The 21,919-nt window shown below is 33.8% G+C and overlaps 1 protein-coding gene across 1 annotated transcript in view; it reads right to left on the reverse strand.

Annotated features, from left to right (window-relative positions):
• The window catches only part of LOC106108016, a 28,823-nt gene that overhangs the window by 4,699 nt on the left and 2,205 nt on the right, over window positions 1-21,919 (reverse strand). Inside the window, exons 2-7 of the mRNA XM_013289445.1 lie at window positions 20,481-20,627; window positions 19,464-19,565; window positions 17,263-17,394; window positions 5,142-5,252; window positions 4,746-4,793; window positions 1,146-1,290 (exon numbers count right to left, since the gene is read on the reverse strand). Of these exons, the coding sequence (XP_013144899.1) occupies window positions 1,146-1,290; window positions 4,746-4,793; window positions 5,142-5,252; window positions 17,263-17,394; window positions 19,464-19,565; window positions 20,481-20,622 (680 nt within the window). The 5' untranslated portion in view covers window positions 20,623-20,627. The remainder of the gene's footprint in view (window positions 1-1,145; window positions 1,291-4,745; window positions 4,794-5,141; window positions 5,253-17,262; window positions 17,395-19,463; window positions 19,566-20,480; window positions 20,628-21,919) is intronic.

A 21,919-nucleotide genomic window follows, 5' to 3' on the forward strand; every position in this document is an offset into this window, starting at 1 on the left:
AAAAATCACTAGTTTTGAAACATGTGACACCGAACAAATCACTAGTTTCGTTACGTTTCTCGAAAATGACGTAACGACTCACGCCTAGTGTGTACTAGTACGTTTTCCCAATTGTACTAGCACGGTGCGCACTTGCGGATGTCCGATTAAGCCCAAGAATACCACACTCAGCATATTGAGCGAGTGGTTCCAAAAAAATGACATACATACAAATCTTTTAGAGTGATTCTAAGTATATGTTCATTAAAAGAGAAGTAAAATGGTCTTAAATACAGTATACCTCGAACAATGAAGTCACACGACATCGTGTTCTAACACATACTACTAGCGCCATCTATGAACGAGTTGCTTAAACTAAAAACCAAAAGCAACAATTTTAAACACATTTTAATTTTAAAGGTTTCGTTTTTATACCGTTACTAGCTGTTGCACGCGACTTCGTCCACGTGTAATTAAAAGATAGTAAAAAAATAAAGTCTATGTTCTCACTGATAACGCAGCTTTTTAATGGTTAAAGAATTTTTAAAATAGGCCCAGTAGTCTTATGTCAATACATACAAAAATACAAATTTTCCCTCTTTATAATATTAGTATAGATACAATAATCTAAATAAATTATAAATGTGAAAATTCATACATGTAGAGGATAGTCTGAACTTAAACTTAGGAATGAACTGATAATAAGCAAATAGTAGTACAAATTTTTCTTATACTCAGTTTATTCCCTATATAACATTACATCGCGTTTATTTCTAAGTATGTAAGAATACTTAATTTTTTTATTCCACAAGGAGTCGCCGGCAAAAATTAGTGTTTTATAATCTATACTATTATAATAAAGCGTAAACACACAATTCTTTGTTGCCTAAAATGTCAGCAATTACAGCATGTTTTTGAATAATTATTTTTTTAATAAAAAGCCCTACACTTACATTACTCTTTAGGCTATATACTTCACGCCATTAAACTTAGGGGGTAAATATTTTGGATAAAGACCCTAATGTGGGAGAGAGACCATATGTTGCTGCCAACATAAAGGAAACAAGGTTGTCATCATGTCATGTCATTTTAGCATTTGTAATTGATAATTTGACAAATGTAAACAATAAAATAAAATTTTCATAATTTCATGCGGATGAAGTCGCATTAGAACAGCTAGTTTGCAGATAAAGCACGAAAACAGCTTGTAAATACTCACTGAATCATTCTTCTTGGTGCTTGGAGTCCTTTTAGTATATTTGCGTTTAACTCTCGGCGTAGAATCGCCCGCAGATGACGACGCGACTGAATCTAAAATGCAAACAAAAACATTGATATTACTAATATATATTTCATCATCTTTCTTATCCTGCTCCCGTTGTGGCGGAACAGATTTTTGTCCTCCATAACTATCATACGTCATCTGTCATCACTCCCTTCATCATGTCACTTTTCACACAATACATCCATCTCTTTCTGTCTACCTCTACCGGTGTACCACACTCATAATTAACGTTCTCATAACATGCCCCCATGCTAACCTTTTACTCCTTACCTTCTAATGGATGGATATTTATTACTACAAATTTAAGGAAAGTCTGGACAGATTTTGATGAAATTGGAACATAATTTGAAAAAAGATAGGATAATGCTTGTCCCACCACTGACATGACACCATGACGTCACTGTCAGATAAGGTAACAATATCCAATATTTCTAATAGTTTTTCTTATAATTTCTCATTTCTATTGAATTAATAAAGTACGCAATACAGCGCCATCTATTGTTGAAAAGCTTAAGTTAGAAATATTTTTTTTATTAATTATTACAATAATTACATGCCATATTAAAAATTCTGGTAATAACATAGATAAAAAAAATATGTGAAAGATTTTTTTTTTATTAAAAAAACATAAAATAAACGATCAAATATAACAATAAAAGTACAAATTCATGCAAAACATGCTTCAAAACAATATGCTAATAAATTAAGAGATTTTTCTTTTTGAATCCGAATTATTTATAAAAAAATATTTTGAGAATGAAATTTTGTATTAATTTCAAATTCTCGTAAAGTCAACAAAAACAGTTTACGTCTTGAAATATTTTTTCAACATAACACTATTAATCTTATTAAAATAAACATAAACTTTATTTTTGCGATGTCACCGGTAGATTGTGAATTCCGTCCATTTTAAATCTTGCTAGACTGGCTGACTTGGCAATTTGTCAAATTTGATTTTTTTTTGATAAATCGTTAGGTTCATTAAACCGCAAATTATAAATTTATACGTTACTAGGTTACAGTATAATCAAAAACTTACAATATAAATTTTTACTCAAAGCTATTGAAGTCAAAGCATTCCCCTAAATAAAAATCACGTATAAAATTCAACATAAATAACATTAAATCTACAACCATTTAAAAGCGACAAATTTCTATAAAAACAAAACTACACATGCAAACTACATTTTACCTTTCCTTTTAACGAACTTTGTTTTTCGCCTTACGACAACCTTTTTGTCACTTTGCCTCACAAGGACCTTATCACTCTGCCTGACAAGGCCCTTGTTATCACTCTGCCTGACAGGGCCCTTGTCACTTTGCCTGACAGGGCCCTTATCACTCTGCCTGACAGGGCCCTTGTCACTTTGCCTGACAGGGCCCTTGTCACTTTGCCTGACAGGGCCCTTATCACTCTGCCTGACAGGGCCCTTATCACTTTGCCTGACAGGGCCCTTGTCACTTTGCCTGACAAGGCCCTTCTTGTCAGTTTGCCTGACGAAGGCCTTATTGTCGTGTAGCGTGGCGCGCGCGGCGTGCGGCGGCCGCGCCGAGCCGCGGGCCTGGATGGCCTTCACTACGCGACCGCCGCACGACGCCGAGAGCGTCGGCTGGCCTGACACACATGTACATTGTGAACAACACATACCACTGATATCTATAAATGGACAGGCTATAAACAGGTTTTGGCGCTGATGGATTTCGAACTAATAATACAGTGACAAGACTATAGATTCATTAACATCGAGAGACGCGTTAAAGTCGGAACGTTGTCTTTACAAAGACAAACAAACAAATATATCTAGATTACATTTAGACTGATCACCTCTGATGTGTAGATCCATTTACAGTCTCTAACAATACTGATTATATGGACAATACTTCAACTTTTACAGTCATTATATTTAGAAAGGGTTCGAAATCAAAAGAACATATCCCGAACAAATCTAAACGAGAGTTATTTAACCTTTTAATAAAAAAATCCCAATTAATTTTAAATTTTATATAAAAATAGTGGCGACATCTATTACCTGTTTGGCATACTTAATCATGTCTTGTCTACTGAAAAAATAAAATTTAATCTATGGCCAACATCGTAGATGCCACGGCCCGGTTGGGCGAAGGAGAACACCGCGGGGTTTAGTGGGTAGTCCGGCCGGGATTAAGAATCTATGGCCAACATTAAGCGTGTTTTATTAATTAAATGTATCATACCAGATTTTAATAAAAACAATTAACCATAGACAAACTACACTTTATGCCGAAACAATAATACTGAAACACTTTTTCTGATATAACTGTATAACATTAGCTACATTTATTTCCCAATATCACTTCACTGTCTTACAATTTGTCAAAACAAATCAAATATCGTAATGGCCGTTATGACGTCACCGTTGACTTAAATCTTTCAATAGAAAAATCTTAAATACTTCTCGTAAGAAACGCTTACATTGTGAACACAAGTAGTAGTTCAACAGAAGTAACTTAAGTTCAAGTTCAACAGTGGTAGAGCCCGCTTTAACATCTTAGCACTGCAGGGCTCTCAGTAATACCACGACCACACAGACAAGCGTGAAGTGGAAGCAATTCCGTGTTTCGTCTGATGAGTGTGGTGCCGGAGGGCTAATTTTAGTCTCTTTCCCTTTCACCCTTTTCTTAAGAGGAAAGGTTGGGAAGGAAAAGTGGATTTGACGAGGGAGACGCATAGGAAGGAGAAATGTCCTCTTTATTACGTCTCCTCCGTCAATGAAGGGTAGGCAGCGCTGCAATAGCGGATGTCTATGTGCAGCGGCCCTTTCCATTTCGGTGGATTCAGGTCGCTTGCTCGTTTGCCATCTTATATTGTAAAAAAAAAGTCTACACTTTGTATAATACAGCTACATATGTCGAATTTGTATTTATTTCTTTGTATTTCAAAGTTGTATTGTACCGTCTACCATATGTTATCTGTATGCTACAAAGCTCTACCATGGTAGATGGAAATATTGGTAGTTTTTGAACATAAAAAATACAGTAAATGTGGAGGGTGGCACACGAGTAAAGTAGGCCGTCGGAACTCGAACTCATCGCCGCATGTCTTATAATATGTCTGACGTCAAAATTTTAATGGAATTTAAATCTTTGCAATTAAATGTCGTTTCAATATTCGACCGAAAAAAAATTATTTAAAGTTATATATTGTTAACCAGACAGGTATTTAGTCATTTTTATTTCATTCAAATATATATAATTTCACGACGTAAACTTTTTTTGTGCACTACAAAAAGAAAATAATGCTCTACAACCTTACAAAAATTTAATATCGTTAATTTGTTAAATTTCAAGAATCGCAATATGTTATAAAATACCGATTTCAAAAAAAATCTTTCACCAAAAGAAAGTTATTAGCAAGTACCTTAAGCTATATTATTTGTGTATTCAAATCCGGTGAATGTTAGTAAATTAAGAAGATATAAAAACCAAAAAATAAAAACCTCACCCCCAGTACGTCGTCTGTATTCTCTTTTCGCCTTCTTTTCTAACGCTTCTGTTAAAAAAAATAAAAAAGAAACAAATTAAAATAAAATATTCAAAAACAATGAGCAAAAAAACGTTAAACAAAAAAAAAACAAACAGAACATAATTAAAAAAGTAAATCTAAAAATCTTTCCTACTTTGTTGCTATCAATTTCTTTACTATTGAGAATTATGACACAATAGCTATTATATCTCTTTCTCGTCTTTATTATTTTCTTAGGTAAATTGAAAACAGGCCACATTACAAATTTACCGGTAACATTTTACCATGTTCAAAACGTGCGGCTTAAATCAACGCCATCTATTATCGATAGTAAACAATTTTACACCGCCATCTATTATCAATTATAACAATTACCTAGTTCCCTAATACGCTTCCTAGCTAGATATTCAGGGCTCGTTTTGTCCACCCGCGGCCGTCCTCGCTTACGTTTCTCCCCAGTATCCGTACGATTGCTTATCACGGCCGCTGCGAAAAAAATAAACAAAAAAACCAAATAAAAGGCATTGCAAATTATAAGTAAAGCACATGCGGGAAAGTAAAAAAAATTAAAAATATAACTAAAATAGGAGATTATTCTAATGTCGTTTGCCGTCAATAATAACTAGCAGCATTTCTCTACGATAAAACCTTAAGAGATTCCAAACACATACCTATAAAGGTACAATCGGGGAAACTGGCAGTGCTCCACCTTAAATACTAAAATCGCAGCCTAAACGTGGATTAACGAAAAAAATCAGCGATACACAGCTTTTTTTATTTTATTACTACCCCTAAATAAATAAATAAATAAAAAATATACAGACGAATTGAGTACCTCCTTCTTTTGGGAAGTCGGTCAAAAATAAAGGTTAATCTTATCAACACAACACAATTAGAAATGTCGAAAAAAATAAGGCACAAAAAAAACACAGACGAATTGAGTACCGCCTTTTGGGAAATCGATTACGTAATTTATGGACGGCCCCAAAGGAGTTGTACAAAAGTGGGGCTTTTTTCGAAAATCAACTAACAAGAAAACATTTACATACAAAAGATAGAAACGAAAAGAGAAACAAGAAACATGTTTTTTTTTAAACCGTCATTTTGTTTGAAATTGAATTTTTATACTTTTATTCTGCGGACTTAAAATATGACAGTGGACATTTTGTTACAACAGAGAAATACAATTTTCAAAACCAAAAAAAAAAAATTATTATTTTCTTATTAACTAATTTATAGGACAATTCTAGTATTTATTATAGTGTAGAGAATTCAGCGATAACAGAAATAATAGCTAAATCCAATTCGATTACGTACGGCGGTAGTAGTAATAAACATTCATTTACTCTCATTATTTTATGGTCATTATTAATTTTAGAAAACATTGTTTTTTTTAAATCATAAGTTATAACTATAAATCTATAGATTCCAACTTCTATAAGAATAAAAATCGAATATCGATAAGATTCATAACTGATTTAATCACTACTAAATTTGAAATAAATTGTCAAACTAATCTAAACTCTTTAGACACAGTATAACTGATTTGCAGCTCGGCAATATTAAAGTAGCTCTTTGCAAACTTAAAGTGCCGCTACGCATTTCGCGTAACCAGCTTCTTCCAAAAAGTACATCAAAATCATTGTAAAGCATATTTACTTTGTTTAAAGGTTAACGTCTCAACGACAACATTACTATACGAAGGGTTGGCGAAACCCTCATAGGGCTGCAAATTTAAACGCAAGTGCGATATAAAAAGCAACTAGCGCTATCTCTGTTTCCGAAAATGAAACAAGTCACCAACCGATTGCAAACTTATACAATTTATAATAGGACTAGACATTTTTGAATGGATTTAACACAAAAATGTATACCAGACTATACGACATAGACAAAATGCAGACAAAAAAGCTGCACAATTCTAATGCAAATTTTGTCGAAGACATAAAGATGCTTTATCCCAAATATTGTTGCTAGGTCAGAAATCTTTTCTTATCTTATGTTTAACTAGCTATTACCCGCGACTTCGTCCACGTAATATTAAGCTAAAAAGTAGTCTAAAATATGGCCGACTATGTCAGCTACCCTTCAGTGAAAGTCCGGTCGAAATCGGACCAGTTGTTTCGGAGATTTCCCGGAATAAACGCCGTTTGCGGACAGAGACATATTAAATGCGTTTTTTGTTAACAGCAACGCAAATACATCTTCCCGAAAATCTGAAATTTTTTCATTTGATATTACAGAAACTCCAATTTTATTATATGCATAGATTAGTGTCGACACTGGCGACGATAAACAAAATATTTTCGAAATCAATTAATTTTGAAATTGCAAACTGAATTAAAATAACTAGTTGACAAAATTAACTAATTATTCGACTAGTTACGTTAACGCCGAAACTAACGACCCATCCCTATTATACCTAAAGTGTTTTCGAAGAAAACCTAGTCGATGTTAAACCAATGGTCGATCGTACACTACTTTAAAAACCTATCAATACTAGGTATAAGTCTATTGTAAGCTCTGCGTCTAAGTCATAAAAGCTATTTTTAAAATTGTCAACAGTTGTAGATGTGGAAGGTCCGAACTGTTCAGGTAAAACCGTGGGCGTGCTGACAAACTATAACTGTACAGTTCAACTGACTACTGACAGGGATAACTTTGCCTGCAGTCACCTAAGAGAACACATACGCCTTTAGCTGGAATGAACTTGCTTGCAAGAAGCATGCCAGCTACTGGAATGTGTAATTCCCTACTTTATCAATAATATTAGCAGCCTGTGTCACTATACAGTGGCACAACTGCTATTCCAAAAACATTCCAAATTTCATCAAAATCCTTCTACAGCAGTAGTGGTAAAGAGCAATATTTTATGGTAGTACTTGGGGATACCAGAGAAGTAAAACGATATCGTGTTTCAGCATACAACTGCTGCCATCTATCGATAGCATTCTTAAACCAACCGGACTGCGCTGAGGTTTGTAATGATATTGCTGTGTTGTTTTTCTAGGGGAACGAAAGAGACGGCAATATTGTCGTATAACATGTTTTATGACAATGGAAACACATTTATATATAAAAAAGGTGTTGGTAATGTTAAAGCTATTTTTTTTCTTTGCAATTTAAATTAATAATAATAAAATCAATGTAATATTTAAATTGAAATAAAATGGTGTTATGATGACAAATTTTTGTTTGAAAATTATGTTAAACTTAGAATTCAAAGAAACAAAAGTAACAAAATATTAATTAACCAGCTGTTGCTCGCGACTTCGCCCGCGTGAAATTACAAATATAACCTATTACATTCTCCCTTTTTTTCAACCTATCACCAAAAGTATTAACTTAGTAGTAATCTACGTAATAACAGAAATCTACTTATGCAAGATTCCAAATTTCTAAGCCCGGTAGCTTGTTAGCTGATTTTTCGGTTACCCTTATTGTTTGTGTTCGCGATATCTTCTAAACTATTAGTCCAATTTAAATACTGTGAAGGATAATTTTATTCTACATTAAATTCTCCTGATAACAGACGTATTTATTTGTATGGTTAGCTGTTTACTGATGGTGAAAGAATTTTTAAAATCGGCCCAGTAGTTGTTGAGTTACTTTAATACATACAAAAATACAAATTTTTCCTCTTTATAATATTAGTATAAATGAATCAATTATTGACATTTTGATTTTAATACAAAATTACGTTACACAATAATTTATACATATAATAAAATTGGAATGTCTGTTTGTGATATCCAAAAAAACATTCCAAATTTCGAGAAGATGGTGTATTTGTGTTGCTGATAACGAAAATTGCATTTAAAATTTTTGTCTGTCTGTTCACAAGCCGTTTGTTCCGGGTAATCTCCGATACGGCTGGGCAGATTTCGACCGGATTCACTGAAGGGTATCTGACATGGACGACCTTATCAGACTACTTTTTTATCTTAATATTGCGTAGACGAAGTCGCAGGCAACAGCTAGTTTGTTAAATATAAAATTACATCTTACTAATGTTATAAATGCAAAAGTTTAGTAGCAGCATAAATCGCTGAACGGATCATTATAATTTTTTTTATAGATGTATTCTGGAAGAACACACAGACTAGTTTTTTTTTTTTTATTCCACACGGATAGAGTCGCAGACGCGTTATTTACTCAGCAAATAAAATTTATTAAAAAAAACCGCTTTACACGTATTTGTGCAAGCAGCTTTACAAAAAAAAACAATTTACGTAGACTAACTATTTAGTCCACCTGATGTTAAGTGATCACTGACACTGTTAGCCAAAAGCTACCCCTATACAACCCCTAAGTCAAACCAAAGCGCGATTCAAACACAACTCCTGCCATCTATGTATTGAAAATGAAACAAATGTCACCGAAAAATTAAACTTTTAAGAAATTACAATAAAATTAGGCGTTTTTAAACTAAAAATGACAATAAAATAAAATCTAAGATACTGGAAAGATATCTATCTAAGATATTGAATTTATTAAGTTCTTTTGACATTAGAAAGTTGTACTTTCACTAAGTAACTTATTTTCCTGCAACATTTCTATAAAATTACATTTACCAAGACTTAGGGTCTATTCCACAACTAGCTGACAGAGACTTAGATAGCTTAAAAATGACGTCACTGTCAGATAAGGGCACAAAATCCGATATTTTCATCACATATTTTACACGTTGGATTGTTACTAGACAATTTGTCGCCGCAAATCTTGAGGTCTTCATCAATTAACTAGTATTCGGCCGCGACTTTATCCGCGAAATTCATCGAGATGCGAATAGCAGTTTTGGCTACAAAAATACATCTATCTAAGTTTTTGCATTTACAATATTAGTACTAGTATGATAAATAAATAATTGAATAATAATGTTTCGTTACAATTCAAACTGCCAACAACCTATAAAAACAGCAGAACCTCGTTAGGCTAAAGGGAAACACAACATATATTAAGTTATAGAGGTTTTAAGTTATCAAGGGTCTATGTTAGGGATAGGTTAATGTAGAGGTAGGTATGTACATATGTATGTACCCTTGTTCCTATACAGTGGAACCTCGATAACTTAAAACCTCTATAACTTCAAAAAATAATATGTTCCCTTCCCATCAGAGCCCAAAACATCTATAACATAGATCCTTGATAACTTAAAACATCTATAACTTAAAATATTTTGTGTCTCTCTTGGACTTTAACTTATCGAGGTTTTACTGTATTTACTCGAATGCGTCAAGATTTGTAGATAATGAAATCTAAATAATCATATTTAATTATTCACATTGCACATTGCAGGTTTAGTCTCTACTTAAAAAAGTCTGTGATTTTCAGAAACATATTGTTTTTTGAATTTACAGAGGTTTTTAAGTTATCGAGGTTACGAGGTTCTATTCTCCTGTAGTAGAAATGAAAATCAAATAATACTCAAAATAAACAATAATATAATAAATTTTAAATTGATTATTTACTTAATTTGAGTAATTATTTACGAATTTGGTAAATCAAAATTATAAATAAGTACTGTTTTGTTAACCACAAACAGTTTCCTCAAAAAATACTTATAAGTAGAAAGAAAAGGGAAGGGATTATCAAATGCAGTTAATCAGACCAAGCGGGTTTCATAACTACGGTCAGTACAAACGATGCTGCGTTTTATAATACAACTGATGCCATCTATTGACGAATAGCTGTCACATATTTTTCATAAAAATCACATATAATTGTCAATTGAGACAATAGTTTCAGAGTAGCCCCAGTGGTAGAGAAGGTAGGTAGTAAAAGGTTAGCATGGGGGCATGTTATGAGGAGGGATGAATCCCATGTTCCAACGTAGAAAGACATGGATATATTGTGTGAAAGGTGACATGATGGAGGGAGTGATGACTGAGATGACGTATGATAGTTATGTGGAGGACAAAAACCTGGTACGCCGACCCTACGGGAGTAGGATAAGATAAGGAGGAGGAGGAGGATGATGATGATGATAACATATGGTTGACAATGTTACGTTAGTAAACCCCATTTTACTCTAACTCTAAACTTGTATAAAAAATCGAACAAAAATCGATATTTCATAACTGTATTCGATTCCCTTTAATCAATATTTTAAGCTCGTCACTTAATTATAAACCTAATGGGAGAATACTGAAACGATAATCACCATAAAACCAAATTCCATTAAAATGTTTGCCAAATTGTAAGCAGCACGTACGAAGTGTAAAGAGTAATTTTAAGATGTAAAAGTTTCAAGTGAAGTTTCAACTATGTCTCCTCTATGCATTATTTGAATCTTTGGATTCAACGCTTCGACATAAGATCCTTTTATCATTTACCTTAATTCTATTCATATAATAAAATTGGTCTGTCTGTAATATCAAAAGAAAAATTACAGATTTCGTGAAGATATTTGCCTTGCTGATAACGAAAATCGCATTTAAAAACTTTTTGTCTGTCTGTCTGTCCGCAAGCAGCGTTTGTTCCGCGTAATGTCGGAAACGGCTGGGCCGATTTCGACCTGACATTCACTGGAGGGTAGCTGACATAAACCAGAATATTACAGGCTACTTTTTTTTTTAATTTCGGGCTGACAAAATGACCGGTTGTCCAAATTTGCGGGCGATAGCTCGTTAAGTATAAGTATTACCAACACTTCGATATTACATCAATTGTTGACCGACTTCCTAAAAGGAGATAGTCAACTCGTCGATATTTGATATTTTCGGTCATCTAAGTTTTTATATTAAAAGTACTGTTTTGTAAATCACAAACAGTCACTTCCAAAAATCCAAATTAATTGGATACGAACCATGAATCCTTAAATCTCCTGAATGTCCTTTGGTATTAAAATTAACACTAAGGTATGCAAGAGTAATCGGATCTAGTTCAAATCCAGGGGAAACTGTCAACTTGGAGCAGACCTGGCGGGAATCCTATACTAACAATTTAGCACAAACGATACTGCGTTTTGCAATACAACTGAGGCCATCTATTGGCGAATATCTGATGTACATTTCTGATAAACGTAAAATATTAATTTTGTGAATTAAAGGAATAGAGTCTATCTATACTATATACTAATACGAGATGTTGCCCGCGACTTCGTCCGCGTGGTATTAGAAAACATACAAACTATATAAATTACAAATAGCTATGTTATCCCTCGGGAACCGGACATTTCTCGGGGATGAAGCTTATCCCATGTGTAGTCCAGACTTTGTTTTATATCTGTGACAAATTTCAATAAGATATGTTGAACCGTTGCAGAAGGATCGAGTAAACATTAAAAAACTAAATTAATGAATCCCACGGAAACCGTAACTATGCCCGGGATAAAAAGTAGCCTATGTGTTCTTCCAGACTATGTTTTAAACCTGTGCCAAAATCCGAAATCTATTCAGCCGTTTAGGCTACAAACTCTAACAAACATCCATCCATCTAAACTCTCACATTTATAATATTAGTATGATATGATAATAAAGCATAAACGCACACAAAATTCGTAACGTAATATGTCAGCAATCACAGCATATTTTTGAATAATACTTCCTTTAATAAAAATACCTGCATTTACCATACGTTTAAGGCTATACTTTTTCACGCTATTAAACTTAGGGAGTGAACAAATCGAAAAAAAAAACCCTTCATGTTGGAAAGGGACCATAAACTACAAGCTGCCAACATTAAGGAAGCAAGGTTATTATTGTAACGGTAATTTTGACATTTGCAATTGAAAATTTGGCAAATTTGAACATTAAAATAAAGATTTTATAATTTCATGCGGATGAAGCCGCACGGGAACAGCTAGAGACGAATATTATTGAGGACGGATTTTTAACATCGACTATGGGTTATAATATTTTTAATAAAAATTTTATCGAAGACGTTACGAAAAGTGATGTTTTATTGTAGAATAAAGTGTTAGCTAATATCATATAGTTAAGAGGTTAAATTATAATACAAAGTAGCCTATAAAACACCCGCATAATCAGTTCCAGTCAAAGTTACGTCAAAATCGGTAGTACTGTTCAAATAAGACAGAAGAAACCGAGTTGCGGTTTCTCAAACTATTAAAAACGAGCTGTTGCCCGCGGCTACGTCCGCGTGGTATTAGAAAACATGCTAACTATATAAATTACAAAAAGCTATGTATCCCGGGAACCGGACATTTCTCTGGGATGAAGCTTATCTCATGTGAACTCCAGACTTTGTTTTATATCTGTGCCAAATTTCAATAAGATATGTTGAACCGTTGCAGAATGATCGAGTGAACATTATAAAACTAAATTAATGAATCCCACGGGAACCGTAATTATTCCCGGGATAAAAAGTACCCTATGTGTTCTTCCAGACTATGCTCTAAACCTGTGCCAAATTTCATGGAGGTCCGTTCAGCCGTTTAGGCTACAAACGCTAACAAACATCCATCCATCTAAACTTTCACATTTATAATATTAGTAAGATTAATACATACACGCGAAATTAATATTCATCATCATGCAGCTCACTATTAGTCCCCACTGAGGTGCTCGGAGCCTACTCTAAGTTAGGGTGACTAGGCCATAGTCAACCACGCTGGTAAACTGCGGGTTGGTTTTTTTTTTAACCTAATTAGATCAAAAAGGTGTGTACGACATTCCGCTATTTGATACGGAATGTCGGCCATTTGTGTGGTGTATGTGTTTCCGCTGTGAGGCGAGTCTGTGTGTATATTGTGCAGTGTATTTAAGTTACTACACTGCGGGTTGATTGACTTCACACATATCTTTGAATTTCTTCGCCGATATGTGCAGGCATCACGATGTTTTCCTTCACCGTAAGAACGTCGGGTTAATCATGTACATATGAAAATTCGAATAGTCGAAAATCACAGGTACAGCGGGATTCGAACCCAAGACATGTACATTACAAGTCAAGTGCCTAAACCACTGAGCCACCGACGCTCATAAAATCATTAACCCTTGTCCCTACAATGGACACAGCATGCTACTCTTTTATGCATTTCTTAAAAATGACAATGTATATTAATATTATAAAGAGGAAAATTTTGTATTTTTGGATTTTTGTATGTATTCGATTCACGTAAAAACTACAGGGCCGATTTCAAAAATTCTTTCACCATTAGAAAGGTAATTTATCTGGGAGTAACATAGGCTATAATTTTTTATTTTCACGCGAGTGAAGTCGCGAGCAACAGCTTGTCATAAACAATGCGTGAAGACACAATATTTTACGTCCTAAGATCTATGATAATCCATCTCAATACCATTCAACAACTACTGAGAACGGTATAACAAAAAATATTTTTTACTTCATCCATATATTCTGTGAGGTAAAGAGAGCGCGCGGCGCGGCCGGACTGTACCCGAGCGGCGAGACGAAAGGACGCGAGTTTTAAAATATAGTCAACGCCATCTATTGTCACGAACTTAACATTACCAATCGAAATATTTGAAATCGAAAAGTAACCTATAATTTATTACTAGCTTTTCCCCGCGACTTCGTTCCCACATATATAAAAAAAATTTACAAACTGTTGTGTTCTTCCAGACTATGTTCTATATATATGACAAATTGTATCGCTATTTAAGCCGGTTTGAAGAAATGACCTAACAAACATCCATACATTTATCCAAAATTTACAATTAGTAAGATTATCATTATTTAAGTGTTAAAAGTACAATATCTTAATATTTTAAAGACGAATATGTATGGATGTTTGTTACTAAGTTTCTCCAAAACGGGTTATCGGATTGCAAATTTGTCAGACATGTCGAACATAATCTATAAGCAAACATAGACTACTTACAAAAGTCGCGGTCGACTGTCATCTATACTAATATTATAAAGAGGAAAGATTTTTATTTTTGTATGTATTGAAATAACTCAAAAAATACTGAACCGATTTCAAAAAATATTTCAACATTAAAAAGCTATGTTATCACTGAGTAACATAGGCTGTATTATTACATTTTTTTTAATTCCAAGCGGGCGAAATCTCGAGCAACAACTAGTCTATACTATATTATGAAGAGGAAAACTGATTGTATTGAAATAACTCAAAAACTACTGGACCGAGTAAAAAAATTCTTTCACTATTAAAAAGCTATGTTATCACAGAGTAACTAAGGCTAAGTTTTTACTATTTTTTTATTTCCCGCGGGCGAAATCTCGAGCAACGGATAATCTATACTATTATAATAAAGCGTAAACACACACTTCTTTGTTGCCTAAGATGTCGGCAATTACAGAGTATTTTTGAATAATTCTTTTTTTAATAAAAAGCCCTACACTTACGTTACGCTTTAGGCTATATATTTTCACGCCATTAAACTTAGGGGGTAAATATTTTGGATAAAAACCCTAATGTGGAAAAGAGACCATAAGTCGCTGCCAATATCAAGGAAGCAAAATTGCCATATTAAGGTAATTGGTATTTTGACATTTTTAATTGAGAATTTGATAAATGTAAACAATGAAATACTTTTATTTTTCATAATTTCATGCGGATGAAGCCGCACCGGAACAGCTAGTAATAAAATATTTTTTTAAATTAGTTTAACAATAAACATGGGATTGTTTTATTTGTATTTGAGCCATTTCTCTCTAGAAGACTCTTCTTCTATTCTAATCATATTTCGCACAATACCAATATGAAACTAGAAAGAAAACCATATTTCATTTTGTTAAGAACCGTTTCGAACATCTCGTTGAACACGGTTATACAAAAATATATAATTGCGAAACGCAAATATGTTATTTATGCCATAAGTTGCTACACATTAATTTATATACTAATCGAGCTGGTTCTTCGGTCCTACATTTGTATTGTATCTTTGCTTCTGCGGCAAAACGATAGCGCCGTATATCCTACGACTAACGACATCTAGGGACGAAAATTGACAATTTTAGTCCCCTATACTAAAGACTAGGGGTGGCAAACTAACACGTGTTTTATAAATGGCACACGACATAATATTTTAAGCACGTCGATCATAAAAACACTAAAAAAAAAATAAGTAGGTGCACTATGGACGTGGTAATTTTTAATTTTTCAAGCATTTTTTTTAAACATTCTTTATACTTTGTCTAAATAAGATTTGACAATTCATTTCAAATTTAGTAGGGATGGGTTGTGTAAAATCAGTCATGAATCTTTTCGATATTCGATTTTTATTCTTATAGAAGTTGGAATCGATAGATTCACAGTTACAACTTATGAATTAAAAAAACACTGTTTTCTCAAATTAATAATGACCATAACAAATAATGAGAGTAAATAAATGTTTATTACTACTACAGTCATACATAATCGAATTGGATTTCGCTATTATTTTCTGTCATCGCTAAATTCTCTACACTATAATCAATACTAGAATTGTCTTATAAATTAGTTAACAAGAAAATAATAATTTTAGTTGAGTTCGTAATTGTTCGCTCTGTGTTTGTTTCGTCACTACGATACCTGTCTATTAAGTACAGCATTTAGCTTCATACAAATTGAATTCGATACTTCATATGCGTCATTTATCAAACTATCTATCTTATTTAGACAAACTATAAAAATGGCAGTTAGATGCAAAAATGTTTACCACCCCTGCAATAGACCGATAAGTATAATAGCAGTTGGTATTTTAGTGAACTAACAATATTATGATAGCGTCATATTTTGACCAATGGTCACTTTACTTATATACATTTGTATAAGAAATTCATAAAAAAAATCACTTTGTTTATTTGCGATTATGAGAGCGTAGTCTCTAAGTTACCATCATGATCTAGACTTTGACTGGTAAGCAGCCAATATCTATACTATTATAATAAAGCGTAAACACACACTTCTTTGTTGCCTAAGATGTCAGCAATCACAGCATGTTTTTGAATAATTCTTTCTTTAATAAAAAGCCCTACACTTACAACACGCTTTAGGCGACATATTTTCACGCTATTAAACTTAGAGTGTAAATATTTTGGATAAAAACCCTAATGTGGGAAAGAGACCATAAGTTGCCGCCAACATCACGAAAGTTTGCTAAGGTTTGTCATGTCATTTTGACATTTGCTAAAGATAATTTGACAAATGTAAACAATAAAATAAAATTTTCATAATTTCACGCGGATAAAGCCGCACGGGAACAACTAGTTTTAATAAAAAGCCCTAAACTTACGACACGCTTTAGGCTATATTTAACACTATTAAACTTAGGGTGTAAATAAATTGAAAAAAAATCTTCATGTGGAAATGGGACCATAAATTACAAGCTGCCAACATTAAGGAAGCAAGGTTATTATTGTAACGGTAATTTTGACTATTTTTTTTGCGCAAGTGTTTGTTACGGATAATCACAGAAAATGTTGAACCGATTTTGACGGGACTTTGACTGATAGGTAGCTAATATATTCGAGAATGTTATAGACAACTTTTTTAATACCGCAATCATACTAATATATGTATAAAAACGAATTTCCCTTTAAACTTGTACAGATTTTAACATACCCATTTCTTTAGCTTGTTTCCTCGCAGCCACATTTGCCAAATACTCGGGGCTGGTTTTATCAATTCTAGGCCTACCCCTCTTCCGTTTCGCGGGAGTGGAACTAGATTCAGGCTTTGGTCCATTACTGATATCTGGAATTCATACAATTGTAACATAAATCACACTAATATTATAAATGCGAAAGTTTAGATGGATGTTTGTTAGAGTTTGTAGCCTAAACTGCTGAAAGGATCTCGATGAAATTTGGGTACAGATGTAGAGGATAGTCTGGTAGAACACATAGGCTACTCACTTTTGTTTTTTTTTAATTCTGCGCGGACGGAGTCGCTGGTGAAAGGTAGTTATAATATAAATGATACTAATATTATAAATGCGAAAGATTAGATGTTTGCTTGTAATTTGTTTCCTAAACTGCTGGGATCTCGATAATTGTTATACATGTTGAGGATAGTCTGGAACACATAGACTACTTTTGTTTTTTTTTTTATTATTTTCACACGGCCAAAAGCTAGTCTATACTAATATAAAGCGGAAAGATTTGTATTTTTGTATGTATTGAAATAATTTAAAAATAACAACCTATTCAAATATTGTTTCATCATTGAAAAGCTGATATCACTGGGTAACATAGGTTACAGTTTTTACTATTTTAAATTTCACGCGGACGAAGTCACGCGCAGAAACTAGTATTAATATTTTCAAATGTCTGTAATGCAGTTATGCTCGGTCAACACTTGGCTAAGTACAGTTAATCAACTGGGTTGTGTGAACACTTGCGCCAGTGAGTCCAATTTATTGGCAGTCGCAACTGTCCAACTGTATTGGCTAAGTGTGAACCGGGCATTACGCTTATAATACTCGGAACACGAAGAATTTCATACAAAGACCTCATGGTTAACTTTACCGGTAGGAAACAATTTTCTGTAAAGAACATTTTGATAACAATTATACACATGCCACATCGTATATTATAAATGCGAATGTTTAGATGGATGGATGTTTGTTAGCGTTTGTAGCCTAAACGGCTGAACGGATCTCCATGAAATTTGGCATAGATGTAAAGCATAGTCTGGAAGAACACATAGTCTACTTTTTATCCCGGGAATAGTTACGGTTCCCGTGGGATTTATTAATTTAGTTTTTTAATGTTGACTCGATAATTCTGCAACGGTTTAACATATCTTATTGTAATTTGTCACAGATATAAGACAAAGTGTGATACACATGGGGTACACATGGGATAAGGTTCATCCCCGAGAAATGTCCGGTTCCCGAGATACGTAGATTTTGTTATTTATATAGTTCATATGTTTTCTAATACCACGCAGGCGAAGTCGCGGGCAACAGCTAGTAATACTATAAAGAGATTAAAATAATATTGGTACATAATACCATGAATAAAGAGCTTAAAATCTATAGAGTAGACTTGACACTCAACATTTTTCACAGACATTTAAACATATAGATTGAACAAAATCTTTTCACCGGCACTATCTCTGAAAGGTACTAAATCAGTTGTCAAGTTTTATCCCATCTCGTGTTGTATTGATATAATAAAACATTTCACTAAACTATAATAAGCTCCATCTTTTTTTAACTTCCCAAAAGGAGGTACTCAATTCGTCTGTTTATTTTTTTTTATACATAATATTGAGATGTGGTTTTGAGGAGTGTTACTAAGATTATATGAAAAATGTTTTAAGTGTCGACTATGCCTACTCTATACATCCTCTAAATCTCTTTAGTTGAATGGAATAATTTGTTTTAAATTTTCAACAACTTAACTGCTGTATGGTGGACGCAAAGGCTTTTGCAGAATATCAGCTTTTTTACCCTCAGGGTCATCTATACTATTATAATATTATAAAGATAAAAGATTTGTATTTTTGTATATATTGAAATAACTCAAAAACTACTGGGCCGATTGTAAAAATTCTTTCACCGTTAGAAAGGTAATTTATCTGAGAGTAACATAGGCTTCCCATCCTTTCCTTATAAGAAAAGGGTAAAAAGGTTAGTCCCTTTTTGTGTTTAGATGGACGGATGTTTATTAGAGTTTGTAGCCTAAACTGAACGGATCTCGAAATTTGTCACAGAAGTAGAGGATAGTATAGTCTATACATATAGTCTATTTTTTTTCACGCAGACCGTCCGGGGCAAAAGCTAGTATTTCCAATATTTACTTCAACATAGTATTTACCTCTCTCCGTTTTGTGTCTTGCTGCGTACAGTTCCACGGCGGGCGGCACGAAGTGGGAGACGGGCGAACGATAGTCCACACTCAACGGCAAACCGCCGGCAACTGAAATATTGTCAGCAGAACCATGTTTATATTGTCTTTAACACGATGGAAAAAAAAGAAGAAAAAAATTCTGTTTCTTATGAACACTGTATACGCCTATCATCTGCATGTTCTGCTTTTTTGTTTTTTCATTGTCTACAGTATATTTGGTTGTGAACTTTGAACATGCAATTTATGTACCTTTCCAATAAAATAAAACTGGCCAGTACAGTTAGACAGTAGCATTCATTAACTGAATTAGTAATTAACTGACATAATAAAACTGTCTCCAGCAAGTCAATACACTAACAGACCTGACCTACTACAGTCCTACTGTATTGACCAAGTATGAACAGTGCATTATCTGTGGTTCACTTGGCCAGTACAGTAGGATTACGACAGCCAGCCAGTTTGTATGTACTCACTGGTAAGTGTTCACACTGTGCCAATCAATTGACAGTCCTACTATTGTAAGCTTTACCAACTGCACTGCCAAATGAACCATGCATTAGACATTAAAGGGATGCCTAGTCTAGGCAATTAATTCCTAAAGTGGTCTATGGCATAGAGTGTACAAATCTATAAAAAAATGTTCCATTGATTATTTAAAACCAAAAACCTGATTTCCCTTACCATGATAACCTTGCTCCCTAAATGTTGGCAGCTTGTAGTTTATGGTGCCTTTCCCACATGAAGATTTTTCCAATTTATTTACCCCTTAAGTTTTATAGCGTGAAGATATATAGCCTTTAGGCTGCTTGCATGCTTTAGCATGTTATAAGTGTAGGGCTTTTTTTAAAAATTATTCAAAAATATGCTGTGTTTGCTGAAATCCTATGCCACAAAGTAATGTGTGTCTACACTATATTATATTTGTACAGAAGTACAGAATAAAATACCTTTATTGTTAACTTAACAGAGACATATATAAGGTACCTTTATTGAGGCCGTATATGTCCCCATTTGGCTCCAGCTTTAACTTCTTCTGCGGTGACTCTGGACCCTCGCTCGAGGTCGAGGACTCTTCTCTCTTCAGCTGCGGCAACACTGAATCTAGTTGTCCTTCGCACAGTGCCATGTCAGCTGGAATTTTATAAGATTCTTTTATATACCTTGATTGTCATATTTTTATCTCCCCTACCTATGACGTCGACCGAGTTTCCTCCAAATAACTCTATCATCAGTCATCTCAGTCACTCCCTTTTTGATCACGTCACCTTTCACACAATCCATCCATCTCTTTCTATGTCTACCTCTACCGATAGACCGGTCTTTATTTTCATATTTTGTATATAATATATTTTACATGATACTGTAGAAATATATATAAAAATAATGCATCACTGGCTACAGAATCCAATGACTCAAGCCACCCACTGGTGGCCACTGTCTTGACCTCTGTCAAGACTGTAGCTGTATAAAGTAACTGCTTTTTGATTGAGTCCCTTAATCCAACAGTCTAGCAAGAGCTTTTTGAGATTGGTTGATATTTTTAAAGCAAAAGACAAAGTATAGGCAGGAATTCAGACACGACAGGACAAAGTTAAGTCAGCCAGGTTATCAATTTATTCCGGAAACCTCTATTGTAACAGAACATCCTATCAAAGATTCAACAAACTCTGTCCTGTGGTTGGAACATAAAGCAGATGTTTGTAACCTTATTTGTCTAACAACTACTTTGACAGATTATGACAGGAATTTCAATGCTTGTTGAAGTACATTGTTAGAGGGCTAGGAAAGGATGGATTGTGTTAACTATGATAGTAAACTACCACCTTACGAACAAGAATAACATTAAAGAAAAGGTTGTGAACCCCTGATCTCAATTACCCAATTTTGAGACTGAGGTTTCAAGTGGATGATAAACCTCCATTGTGAGCATTGGAGGCCTAAAAGAGTAAGAGTTTTTGAAAAATTTCAGGTGTTTGTTGATTATCTATACTAATATAATAAAACGTAAACACACACTTCTTGGGGCGAAAGAAGTCAGCAATTACAGCATATTTTTGAATAAGTCTATTTTTTAATAAAAAGCCCTACACTTACACCACACTTTAGGCTATAAATTTTCATGCTATAAAACTTAGAGCGTAAATAAATTGGATAGAAACCCTAATGAGGGAAAGAGACCATAAGTTACAAGCTGCCAACATCAAGGAAGCAAGATTGCCAGGTATGTTATCATGTCATATCATTTTGACATTTGCAATTGACAATTTGACAAATGTAAACAATAAAATACAATTTTCTTAATTTCATGCGGAAAAAGCAGCACGGGAACAGCTAGTTGTTAATAATTATCTAAAATTAACCTAGAATTTAAAGTAAAATAATAAATTGTAAGTTTTTATAATCATTGCTTTTGCTACCAGAGG

This window comes from Papilio polytes, unplaced genomic scaffold (genome assembly GCF_000836215.1).
Source record: "Papilio polytes unplaced genomic scaffold, Ppol_1.0 DF824493.1, whole genome shotgun sequence".
NCBI classification, from domain to species: Eukaryota; Metazoa; Arthropoda; class Insecta; order Lepidoptera; family Papilionidae; genus Papilio; species Papilio polytes.